Source organism: Hylobates moloch, unplaced genomic scaffold (assembly GCF_009828535.3).
Source record: "Hylobates moloch isolate HMO894 unplaced genomic scaffold, HMol_V3 SCAFFOLD_3, whole genome shotgun sequence".
Taxonomy (NCBI): domain Eukaryota; kingdom Metazoa; phylum Chordata; class Mammalia; order Primates; family Hylobatidae; genus Hylobates; species Hylobates moloch.
In genome coordinates, this window is record NW_026652278.1 from 171,916,825 (window position 1) to 171,928,975 (window position 12,151).

Consider the following 12,151-nt stretch of genomic DNA (forward strand, 5'->3'; position numbering starts at 1 on the left):
TTTAGGATCATGTTTTGCTTTTAGTAGTCATCCTAATGCTGAATAGTACTATAATCTAAAGCAGTAGGATGGACTGTATACACCAGTTAAATCTGTGCAGTCTATCACATAAACTCCACGTACAGGGGGATATTGCTCAGATTTCTAATATTCCTTCTACAGAATCTGATATTTTCTTAACTTTGTCTTTTTTTTTTTTTTCTAATGGACAGAGTTTTGCTCTTGCTGCCCAGGCTGGAGTGCAATGGCACCATCTCGGCTCACTGCAATCTCCGCCTCCCGGGTTCAGGCGATTCTCCTGTCTTACAGGCGCATGCCACCACGCCCGGCTAATTTTTGTATTTTTAGTAGAGATGGGGTTTCATCATTATTGGTCAGGCTGGTCTCGAACTCCTGGCCTCAGGTGATCTGCCCACCTCGTGGCAATGTGCTGGGATTACAGGCATGAGCCACCACACCTGGCCTAACTTTGTCCTTCAATCCTAGCCAAAGTGTTTTCTTAAAGCAAAAGAACTGCTAAAATGGAATTACATCTTGGAACATATTTAGATATTGACAAGAGTTATCTCCAGTTTGTAGTGACTTTTATATATCTTTTTATTTCTATTTAAATTTTTTCTACAATAGTATTACTTATGTAATAAAGTAATAAAAAATGCTTTGAAACTGAGTTCAGTGGAGATGCAAACTATTAGGTTTTTTTGTTTTTTTTTTTGAGACGGAATCTCATTCTGTCACCCAGGCTGGAGTGCAGTGGCATGATCTCAGCTCACTGCAACCTCCGCCTCCTGGGTTCATGCCATTCTCCTGCCTCAGCTTCCCCAGTAGCTGGGACTACAGGCACCCGCCACTACGCTCAGCTAATTTTTTGCATTTTTAATAGAGATGGGGTTTCACCGTGTTAGCCAGGATGGTCTCGATCTCCTGATCTCGTGATCTGCCCGCCTCAGCCTCCCAAAGTGCTGGGATTACAGGACTATTAGGTTTTTCTTTAGTTGCTTTTTGTACTAATGAATTGACTTAAAGTTTTAGGGTTTTTCACTATAATTTAAGATGCTTCACTGGACCTTCTAGAACAAATTACACTCTAACACAGCCTCCTAGATTATTAAAGATTTATTTATCTGCATCAGGTACAATTACATTTCTTACAACACGCTATCAATTGGTGACTTTTTCATATGAGGATTTCTTCTTGAATTTCTCCATATTTAAGGGCAGTGATTTTAAACTACTTAAATATCTTCCTCAGAAAAACATTGCTCTCTGCTTCACTGAATTAAACAGGGAATAAACTGCCTCTTACTGGTTTGGAAAAGACCTCATTAACCAAATAAAATGCACGGGATTTGCTGGATACTGTTAAACCATATGTGAAAGATTTAATGAGACAACAGAAAAATTTGAATTGTGTAGTTATTAAATGATAGTAAGAAAATCTGGAGAGGCAGAATACATGGTATTACAGATATGTTTAAAAAACTGTTATCTTGGCCAGGCACGGTGGCTCACGCCTGTAATCCCAGCATTTTGGGAGGCCAAGGTAGGCGGATCACTGGTCAGGAGTTCGACATCAGCTTTAACCAACATGGTGAAACCCCATCTCTACTAAAAATACAAAAATTAGCTGGGCATGGTGGCACATGCCTGTAATCTCAGCTACTTGGGAGGCTGAAGCAGGAGAATCGCTTGAACCTGGGACGTGGAGGTTGCAAAGAGCCAAGATCGCCCCATTGCACTCCAGCCTGGGCGACAAAAGCAAGTCTCCGTCTCAAAAACAAACAAACAAAAAACAACTGTTATATTTTACCTATTCATATTAAATATTATTCATATTTAAAGTATTTACAGATAAAATGATAAAAATCCAGCAAGAGTGAGGGAGTGTGAAGGGCTATAGATTAAATAATCTTAGCCATATGTTGCTAAATGTTGAACCTGGGTAAACGGTATATAAGGATTTATTGTAGTATTACTTTTGCCTTTGTCTGAAAATTTCCATAAAAGTTTAAAAATATTAAAAAGTAGAAAAAAGAAAAGGATTTCATTTATTTGGTCTGACTCACAGAAGCTGAATTTTCTTAGCAGGCATCTTTAGGAATCTTTCACAATTACTTGCCAGTTTGTTTTCAACCAGTTTGAAGTTGTTGCTCTCCCCAAGAGACAGGTACGGAGGCATACACATTTCCTGCCAGGGACCTCTTAAAGTCACTGGCTTAGAAATTCAAGGTAATCCCAGACTAATTTGGGGAGATCAGTTACTTATGTTTTTTTAGGTTGCTTTATGGTAGATAATACACTGTATTATTATTAGAGCAAATAAAATGCCCTTTTGCTTTATTCACAGGATTAAATACCATCAATTAATTTCTAGTTGCTGAGAACGGGAGATTTTAAATTTTGCATTTAGAAGACAAGAAATTCAATCTGAAGAGGCCCCATATTTCCAGTTAAGTGACCACTCAGAAGGGAAGGACAGCGCTCAATAACCGAGGTCAAGAGTTGAGTTTAGGGTTTGTGGCGATTTTTTTTTTCGGGGTGGCAAGAATAAGTCTTAGATTAACCTTTTAAAATAAATATAGCAAGAAACGCATGTCTAAAATAATTCATACATATACATATATTACATATTACAGTGTTTTGTAGTTTTAGATCAGTACCAGCTAAAATATTCTTTGGATTTTTTTTTGTTTGTTTTTCCAGCCTGTTCAACAGAATTATAAAAGGTGAAAATAATGCTATCAATGTCTCCTATCCCATGCTCATCCCTCCTCTCATCTTGCTCTGTTTCTGGAGTACTCCAGGTATTCTGCATCTTTGCCTTTTTCCCCTTCTAGTTTCTAAACACATTTCTTATCTACTTGCAGATCACTTATCAGACTGAATAAAATCCACAGGTACATTCGGTGTCTGACCTATAACAAGGCACCCCACATTATTTTGGGCCTTTGATAAAGACCAGTTTATTCAAACTTGTGAGAAAACAAAAATAGCAAGGTTCAAGTAAAAACGAGTAAAATTCAGTTCTTCACAGTGGCGGTTTTTTGACGAGACTCGGCCGAAAGATTTCAAGAACAGTAAAATCCCCGAATGTTCTCAGAAATACTACCCACTGTACTGTCTGGGTTGACTTAATACTGGCCCAAACCTCAGTGTCCTAGGATAATAACCCAAGACAATTTCCCAGTCCTTTGAAATAGTTGACGTCCCAAGACGTCAAATTGCCTGGAGTGCTTTATTTTGGTTTGAAATTTAAAATCTCCTCTAGATAAAGATCTAGATTTCTCTTTGCAAGTCAAAGGCTAGTTACTATTAACAGCTGTTTCAAAAGTGCTCTAAATAGGTCACCATTCAGGTGTACCAACGCTGCAAACTGGATCTAAGAAGATCCAAATTTGTCACCACTCACTCACATTTTCTTTTTAACTCAAAGGTAGTACTCGCAGTTGGGCTTGTTTACATAGGCATCCATTACAATTCTCCATGCATTCATTCTACTTGCACCCATTTCTTTCAAAAATGTCCATCTGTAATTAAAATCAGCTCCTCTGCCTGGCATCTCGTTTACACTACACCGAAATGAAACCCCACTAGATCACGTAGATTATAGGGCCGAGGGCCTGCCCGCTGACTAGGTTTTTACTCGCGTCTCCTCCATGCCCCAGGTCCCCTCCGATTGTAGTCCTGGGGCAGAACTGAGCAAAAAGTCCCGTAAAGCTGGCGTGTGCCCCACTCCGCCAGGAAGCCTCGCCGACGTCCTGTGCTTAAATGTTCTGACACTCCCCAAAGCAGTTGTTTTTAAACGCTGTCTGTGGGACCAATGCGTTGGCAGGCAGATGCCGTCCCGCATCCCCTCCCCCTAAATGACACAGAAGATTCCAGCGCAGGGGAAGGGCCACGAAACCCGCAGCGCACACGACGCCGGGGGCCGGAGGGAGCACCGCCTACCTCCCCGATCAAGCCCCGCGGTGCCGGGCGAGCCTGAGGGCCCGGCAGGAGGCGGGCGGCAGCCCCAGGCGAGCTCGGAGGCGGCGGGAACGCAGCCGCCGCGCATGCCGGGAGCCGCCCGCCGCCCGCCGGGGCGCGCAGTCCTGCAGGCCTCGCTCCAGGTCGTCCGAAAAGGAACCGCCCGCTGCTCCTTTGCAGGCTCGCGAGGAGCCGCACTCGGACCGCCTGATGGGGAAAAAGCCGGTGTGGCCGGGCGGAGCGAGCCGAGAGGAGCTGCCCCTTCCCGCGGGGAGGACGGCAGGAAGCACCGAGCCGCTTCCCCTCCCGGGTCCCATTCAGATGCGGGGCGCAGAGACTGGCTCCCCGGGCTTCCCCTTTAAGGGGGGCGGGGCGCGGCCTGCCGTTTGGCCGCCCCCCACACCCTCCCCCACTAGCCCGGAGCCGGCAGACCAATCGCCCGGGCGGCGGAGCGAAGGCGGGAGAATGCGAACCCTTCGGTAGGCGGTAGGGGCGGGCCCAGGCCTTATTCGGAGCGAGCACTGCGCAGGCGCAGAGGCGGCCGCGGGCGGAGGGGCGGGGGCAGGCCAGCCGGAGGCTCTCCGTCAGGCACGGAGGGTGACTGGGGACAGGCGGGCGGCGACGGGCTTGTCATGGGGATCCGGGCTGCGAGACGGCACTCGTAGCATCTGGGGACTCCGACGGGGACAGGAAGTGTCAGCGCCTGGGACCCCGGCGCCGGCCCCACCGAGGGGATCCCCTCTGCTCCGGTCCTGGAGCGGGAGGGGAGAAAGGAGGGAGCCCCGGTTTCGCCCCGCCCCTGGGCTGGTGCTGCGGGGGCGGGGAGTGAGGGCTGCTCTAGGGGGAGTGGAGATCGGGGAGCGCGGCCGTGCCCTCTCGAGCGGCTGCGGGGTTCCCGCGGCGCCGGGCTGCTGAGCTGAGGGCCCGCGGCGGCCGCGGCCGGTGCATGTGCAGCTGCTGGATGCGGAGGCGGCGGCGACGGCGCGGATCGGCAGGATGTTAGGGCAGCAGCAGCAGCAACTGTACTCGTCGGCCGCGCTCCTGACCGGGGAGCGGAGCCGGCTGCTCACCTGCTACGTGCAGGACTACCTTGAGTGCGTAGAGTCGCTGCCCCACGACATGCAGAGGAACGTGTCTGTGCTTCGAGAGCTGGACAACAAATATCAAGGTAGGGACCGCGGGGCTGCCGGCCTCGGGAGCCGGTGGCGGGGAGCCTGTCCGGGGGAGTGCCACCTTCCCTTTCTCCCGTGACAGTCTCCCCGAGCGCACCGAGGGTCTGCCGAGCGGGACGGGGAGGACTGGAGACCGGGTTCGCGGCCCTCCCTTGCCCCGCGGTGGGCGAGTACTTCTCTGGGGTCCCCGGAGTGGGGGTGGGGGCCGCTCGTCAGCCCCCGCTGCAGACCCAGCGGCTGCAGCTGCCGCTGAGGGGAATCAGCCATTTTAAGCAGCTAGCATTTGTTCAGGCGCTCGCCCGCCCCGTGCCGCAGACCCTGCCGCCCCGGCCCGGGACTGCAGCCGGGCAAGGGCCGGAGGGAGTGAGCGGCCGGGCTCCCGCTGGTCTGCGGGGCGCGCTTCCCCACCTCACTCGCCCCCACCCCGGAGTGCGGGTGCTTTGGAACGTGCTGGGGGAGGGGGCGAGAGGCCGCGGAGGCGGACTGAGGGGGCCTTCCTCCGCGCTCCTGCCCCGGCCCGGAGGAGAGCAGTCCGTTCCGCTCTCTCGCCCCGGGAAAGTTCGCGGCCGCCCCGCGTCGCAGCCCTAGCCCAGCTCTTTCTGCAAAATGGTTAAGAGGGGAGGGGTCCCCCGCGGGAGAGGAAGAGAGGGGCGTGTGTGGCGGGGAGGGCCCCCGCGCCGGAGGTGGGGCCTGCGGGCGTGACGTGGGGCGTGGGAGGGGCGCGGCGCGCGTTCCCGCGGGCCTGGAAAATGGCTGGTCGCGAGAGGGGCGGCGGCGAGCCGGATGCTGGGGAGAGAGTCGGGGCTGTGCGGGGGCGTTGGTTCGGCCCCAGCGGAATCCGAGTCGGGCTTTGCAGCATGTTTTGCGGTGATGTTTCCAGTCTCTTTCCCAACCAATGGATCAGGACGGCGATCAGCATCTCGGACCGTCGCGGATCCTGGCTCCGCGTAGGTTCCGGGACATGTGTCACTTCCGGGCTTCAGGAGGAAGTGGGTTGGTTGACTGGGCAACCGCCTGGCGTCCCCGAGCCCCTCCTTCTCCGACTTTAAGTGTTGAGGCGAAACCACCGTTTGCGGGCCGACCCGTGAAGCCGGGACAGAATCGACCTTCCTTACAGTGTTATCACCTTCTATCGGTGGTGCTACTAGGAGGGCAGTTTAAAAGGGGAAATGTGTTGCGCTTAATAACCTTGAATCGAGGAACAGACCTTGAACATAGTATGGAAACAGCCATACGGACTTTAAAGATAATTTCCTGGACCCATTCTCTGTTTTTGTAGACACGCCAGTAATCCTATAGTTTAAAAGTCTGTAAGGAATCCACTTCTTGGGTGACATAAGAGTCTCTGATTTTTTTGTTTATAAATTTGTTTCTGTTTTCTGAATCCATAGGATTCATAGGACTGATCCGTGTTTGTGGGGGGGGGGGGGAGGGAATTAAAACTGATGCGCTGGGTCCAGACCATTATATAAATATTTCTTTTACAGATTACAGGGGTTTAAGTAACTCGTCCAGTTAATTAGGTGTAGGATATTTGGCTCCAGAGCCTGCTACTTTAGATGCATATCCTTGTTTTCAAACAATTTAAATTTTAATTAAAACTGTCCAAGGGGATTTCTTCAGATATGGAGCACAAACATGAATGGTAACCTAAAAATGATACGTGCTTAATAATTGTATATGGAACCTTTCTAGTTTTTCAGATAACACCAAAGTTTGTAAAGCTTGCAGTTTGTATTGTTGTTGTTGTTTTAGACAGTCTTGCTCTGTCCCCTAGGCTGGAGTGCAGTGGCTCGATCTTGGCTCACTGCGACCTCTGCCTCCCGGGTTCAAGCGATTCTCCTGCCTCAGCCTCCCGAGTAGCTGGGATTACAGGCACCTGCCATCACGCCCGGCGAAGTTTTGTATTTTTAGTAGAGACGGAGTTTCACCATGTTGGCCAGGATGGTCTTGAACTCCTGACCTCAGGTGATCTGCCCGCCTCGGCCTCCGAAAGTGCTGGGATTACAGGCGTGAGCCACCGGGCCCAGCAAGCTTGCAGGTTTTTACATTTCTTTGAAGGCACAAGAGTTAAGCTATTTGAAGTTGGTGAGGGATACTATAATTTGTTGACAGGGAAATCTGCTTTGGGATCATCTATAATTGTCAGATATTAATAGCTCTGGTAACATTAGTAATATAGTAGGCCTTACAAGATTGAGAGATTATAAAAATTCTTAGCTCTATGAAGTTTGTGATTAGTGATTAAAAACTCACCAGTTTTCACTCTGCACGTGGTTACTGAGCTCAGCTTTCACAGTTTTATGTTTATGTATATTTTGGGTTCAGATTTCATGTTTTTTATATCTTCACTAGTGCTTAAGTATTTTCTGGTTTTGAATCTAATATTTCTAGCAATATTTAGTGATATAAATTATATAGACACTCAAATTTCTCTATCACCTACTTGAGACACTTTCAGAACTGCTGAAAAACTTATAAAATGAGAAATAAAGAAGAAAACAATTTCACAATTGAAGTACTTATTATGGGATAGGGTTATTAGAGAACCTTTATTTTTATTCTAGTGTTCTCACTCATAATTTCTTAGATAAATAACAACCTTCAAACTAAACTTTGATACTTAATTTCAAGTGCCTTTCATATAGTTTATAGAAAGTGCTTAACTGCGAGGTCAGACATACAGATCTGGCACAGTTCAAAGTCTGGGGTTCTTATCTCTGGAGTTGCAGTTTTTTTCACAAGCAGAAGTGATGGCTTTCTCATGGGGTTGCTGTGGGGATTCACTGAGAAAATCTTTACCACATAGAAGGGGCTGAGTAAATGTTAATTTCTTGTCTTCTTTCGCTATATAATAAGGTATCTTAATTTTTTTATCTCATCTATCAATGTGCTGGTATGATATATACTGTACTTAGCCTCTAACACTTGATTATTAGGTACAAAATATTTGAAAAGAGGTTTGCCTCTTTTTTTTTTTAGTCCTCAATTTTTTATGTGTCTGAGGGAACCAGTTTCCTTATTTTTCCTGTAGGGAAATTAGGTTCTTAAGAAATCTGCTTAGATGCCAAGCTAAGCAAATGGAATAGACATGAACTTTGTTCAAAAATATGCTATGCAGGTATAAGTACTCTTAACTGTGTGGTGGCACTTTGTTAAATATTCCAAGTTAGACAGTTGTACATCAAGTATGAGTACCTGCGATTTCCAGGGAGAAGCTAATTAATGAGTTCTGTTGAATATTTGCTTTTGTGTGCCTTACTTGCAGACAGCCCCAATGTATATATCTACTTGTCTAACATTTCTGTTTTTAATAATTATAATATTGGAATATAAAACTAGTATGCTATGTGGTATGAAAAATACCATGTGGACAGAACTCTTTGAGATAGCATTACATCTTGTAAGAATAAGAAATAAAACAGATTTGAACAAAACTAATCTTAAGTAAATTTTTGGTGACATCTGAAATTATATTTTCAGATTTTTGGATACCTTCTAGTGACTCAGCTATTTTTATTTGATTTAAGTAAATGTATTCCACGTGCCATACAACTAAATCAGCAGTTCAGAAAGCTTAGAACTACTGATTTATCTACAAAGGCAGAATGATCGAGTGCTGACTTTATTGTAATTTTGTTAGTGGTTTGGTCAGTTGATGCCAGAACCAGAACCTACTCTGGAAATAGTTTTACTCTGGAAATAGTTTCATTTTCAGAATTTCCCATGTGAGGCTAAAGTAGAGCCATTAAAAGTGAGATGATGGGAAGCTAAGAGTTGCTTATGCCTTCTTTGTTAAGAATGTATGATGTGAAAGTGAAGCTATGGTATCTCCGGAGTCATGTCACAAGTCATTGATTGGACTGTAAATCCTGTAAACACAGTTGGGCAGTAATCTATAGCCTAGTCCTATAACCTTTTCAAGTTTTAGAGCTGGACCCCAGCCTGCAAATTTTATATATAGGGTTGTTTTGAAGGTGTTACAGCACTTAGTAGACTAAAGTGGCATTCAGTGTTCCTGCCCATGGGAAATACTTTTGATCATTAATTAGCCAAACATCTCTTACCCTTTTTTTTTTTTTTTTTTGAGAGGGAGTTTTGCTCTGTCGCCCAGGCCAGGGTGGAGTGGTGCGATCTCGGCTCACTGCAACCTCCGCCTTCCGGGTTCAAGCAGTTCTCTGCCTCAGCCTCCCAAGTAGCTGAAATGATGAGGGGTGCCTGCCACCATGCCCGGCTAATTTTTGCATTTTTAGTAGAGACAGGGTTTCACCATCTTGGCCAGGTTGGTCTTGAACTCCTGACCTCAGGTGATCCACCTGCCTCGGCCTCCCAAAGTGCTGGGATTACAGGCGTGAGCCACCGCACCCAGCCTCTTTTTAATATAGATTAATGAGTATTAGTTTTATGTCCTTTCTTTTCATTACTTTATTTCTAACTATACTTTCATATTAGATAATGTGGTCTTTGTATGAAATAGTTTTTAATGTATATGTACCAAAGAGGAGTATGGTTTTATGGTTTGAGTTCTAACTTCAATTCTGTAAAAAATAACTAACTTGGAAATGTTGTGTCTGCTAACACATGATAACGTTCTCATTTTCTTTTCCTTTTTTAGAAACGTTAAAGGAAATTGATGATGTCTATGAAAAATATAAGAAAGAAGATGATTTAAACCAGAAGAAACGTCTACAGCAGCTTCTCCAGAGAGCACTAATTAATAGTCAAGAATTGGGAGATGAAAAAATACAGATTGTTACACAAATGCTCGAATTGGTGGAAAATCGGGCAAGACAAATGGAGTTACATTCACAGTGTTTCCAAGATCCTGCTGAAAGTGAACGAGCCTCAGATAAAGCAAAGATGGATTCCAGCCAACCAGAAAGATCTTCAAGAAGACCCCGCAGACAGCGGACCAGTGAAAGCCGTGATTTATGTCACATGGCAAATGGGATCGAAGACTGTGATGATCAGCCACCTAAAGAAAAGAAATCCAAGTCAGCAAAGAAAAAGAAACGCTCCAAGGCCAAGCAGGAAAGGGAAGCTTCACCTGTTGAGTTTGCAATAGATCCTAATGAACCTACATACTGTTTATGCAACCAAGTGTCTTACGGGGAGATGATAGGATGTGACAATGAACAGTGTCCAATTGAATGGTTTCACTTTTCATGTGTTTCACTTACCTATAAACCAAAGGGGAAGTGGTATTGCCCAAAGTGCAGGGGAGATAATGAGAAAACAATGGACAAAAGTACTGAAAAGACAAAAAAGGATAGAAGATCGAGGTAGTAAAGGCCATCCACATTTTAAAGGGTTATTTGTCTTTTATATAATTCGTTTACTTTCAGAAAATGTTTTAGGGTAAATGCATAAGACTATGCAATAATTTTTAATCATTAGTATTAATGGTGTATTAAAAGTTGTTGTACTTTGCCTGTGACCTTAATTTTCTGCACTGAATTACCAAATATTTCCAACCAGGTAGTCTTCAGCCCACCTGATGAAAGGAGCAGGGAACAGGAAGAGGGTGGTGTAAACATTATAAAAATTTCACAAACCATGCCTATTTCATTTTCACTTAAAACTGCAATGCTATTTTTTGGGTAAACACAAAACTTTCACTAGCATTTTAGTTATACATGCTTAAAAAAATGTTAGATACAGTGGGATTTCTCTTAAGCATCAAATGATCTTGGGTACTTTAAAATACAGACACTATGCCATTTGAGCTTCTTTTTCCCTAGCCCTATTTATACATTGGCTTGTTCATCTCTAGTCTTCCAGGAGTTTAAGGAACTGGAGATAAGAGTAATTTGGGATTCCATGTGGAATAATGTGCTCTTATGAGAGTACGTGCTGCTGTCTTTTGCTTAGTAGCAGTTTGATCCACTGTCAGTAGCCCATTTGTCAATGCCTTGCTGCTGCTTCGTAGATGTACTTGATCTAGTGCTTAATAAGGGAGTTGTTTTGTGTTTTGTTTTAATTGGGACAGGTTAGAGTAGTTAGGATACTAAAAATATACATTGGCTTACATTGGCAAACTTTGGGTTATGTAGTATCACGGCTCAAGGTTGAACAATTTAAAAATTCATCTTAATTAATAGTATTTTCCGTGTGACCCGCTGCCAGGATGCCTAGCCACAGGCCTATCAGTGGAAAAGGGCCTATAGTAGTCTTTACATATTGCCTTTATGTCAGAGAGTTGTTTTAAATGGTTTTGCTAGTGGTTATTGTTCATTTCTGTCCCAATCAGTGACTATTTTAAATAATAGTGTATTTACCTTCTTAACTTCTAGTATTGGTGCTGTTTGATGTTTTCACATTTAATTAACTTACTTCATCATAATAATACAATTAATGTATTTGTAAATTGAATTTTCCAAGATTCTGATATTTGAAGGGTAAGCATCTTGATGGATATATGTCCATATGTTTAGAGGAGGTTTTGGTTTTGGGGGCAGCAGATTGACTAGTTCTTTAAATCTATATGTAACATATGTTTTATTCCTCATTTCTTCCTAATCTGATGATCTTGATTCTTTTTGATTAACATGAAAAATCCTGTCTGCTTGTTTTGGGAAAAAAAAAAAATGTTTTTTTCTCTTCTAGCTCTCCTGTGTGACTTTTAGGCATGTCATCTCACCTCGTCTGGGTGTCAGGTCATTCACCTGTAAAATGAGTTGGCTTAAATATCTCCAAGATTCCTTGGAAATTTCTAGTATTTGCACTATAGTGAGGATTTTAATAATGATATGACTTCTCCTTTCATTAATTTTGTCCTTCATTCTGGGGTATAAAGATAGTTTAAAGGTGAGTTTGGAGATGGGTAAATGTGCAATATTTGTTAGCTTCTGTCCTAAGAATATTTGGATTCATGACTGGAGCTAGTTGATTCTATTACCTTTTGAGTGAGAAACGTTAGCATGATTAAGAATTTAGGAAATCCTTTCTCATCATCATAACTTAGTTGAGTTGTAAGGAAATCCTTTTGAGAATATGGCATTTTGTTTTAGTGA

The 12,151-nt window shown here is 44.6% G+C and overlaps 2 protein-coding genes and 1 long non-coding RNA gene across 4 annotated transcripts in view; 2 read left to right on the plus strand and 1 right to left on the minus strand.

Moving 5' to 3' along the window:
- CDKN2AIP (CDKN2A interacting protein) overlaps nucleotides 1–2,390 on the plus strand; it is a 60,183-nt gene extending 57,793 nt beyond the window's left edge. The window contains exon 4 of the mRNA XM_058436919.1: nucleotides 2,348–2,390. Coding sequence (XP_058292902.1) covers nucleotides 2,348–2,353 — 6 coding nt within the window. The 3' untranslated portion in view covers nucleotides 2,354–2,390. The remainder of the gene's footprint in view (nucleotides 1–2,347) is intronic.
- The window catches only part of LOC116466060 (uncharacterized), a 32,667-nt gene extending 28,231 nt beyond the window's left edge, over nucleotides 1–4,436 (minus strand). The window contains exon 1 of the long non-coding RNA XR_009212958.1: nucleotides 3,949–4,436. This is a non-coding gene — a long non-coding RNA (uncharacterized LOC116466060). The remainder of the gene's footprint in view (nucleotides 1–3,948) is intronic.
- A 128-nt stretch (nucleotides 4,437–4,564) lies between these two features.
- ING2 (inhibitor of growth family member 2) lies at nucleotides 4,565–11,740 on the plus strand. Of its 2 annotated transcripts, none has more exons than XM_032148974.2 (2): nucleotides 4,565–5,134; nucleotides 9,754–11,740. In XM_032148974.2, the coding sequence occupies exons 1-2, from the start codon at nucleotides 4,963–4,965 to the stop codon at nucleotides 10,422–10,424; spliced, it is 843 nt and encodes a 280-aa protein (XP_032004865.1). In that variant the 5' UTR covers nucleotides 4,565–4,962; the 3' UTR covers nucleotides 10,425–11,740. The 2 variants fall into 2 exon arrangements, with proteins under 2 accessions (XP_032004865.1, XP_032004866.1); XM_032148975.2 differs by lacking the exon at nucleotides 4,565–5,134 and adding an exon at nucleotides 5,865–6,085.
- The last annotated feature ends 411 nt before the right edge of the window (nucleotides 11,741–12,151 follow it).

What these genes read in the sequence shown, in the direction of transcription:
- ING2 (XM_032148974.2), top strand. Translation starts at nt 4,963, where the DNA reads ATGTTAGGGCAGCAGCAGCAGCAACTGTACTCGTCGGCCGCGCTCCTG. An exon ending in GCTGGACAACAAATATCAAG is followed by an intron (nt 5,135 to 9,753) that starts GTAGGGACCGCG and finishes TTCCTTTTTTAG; the next exon opens with AAACGTTAAAGGAAATTGAT.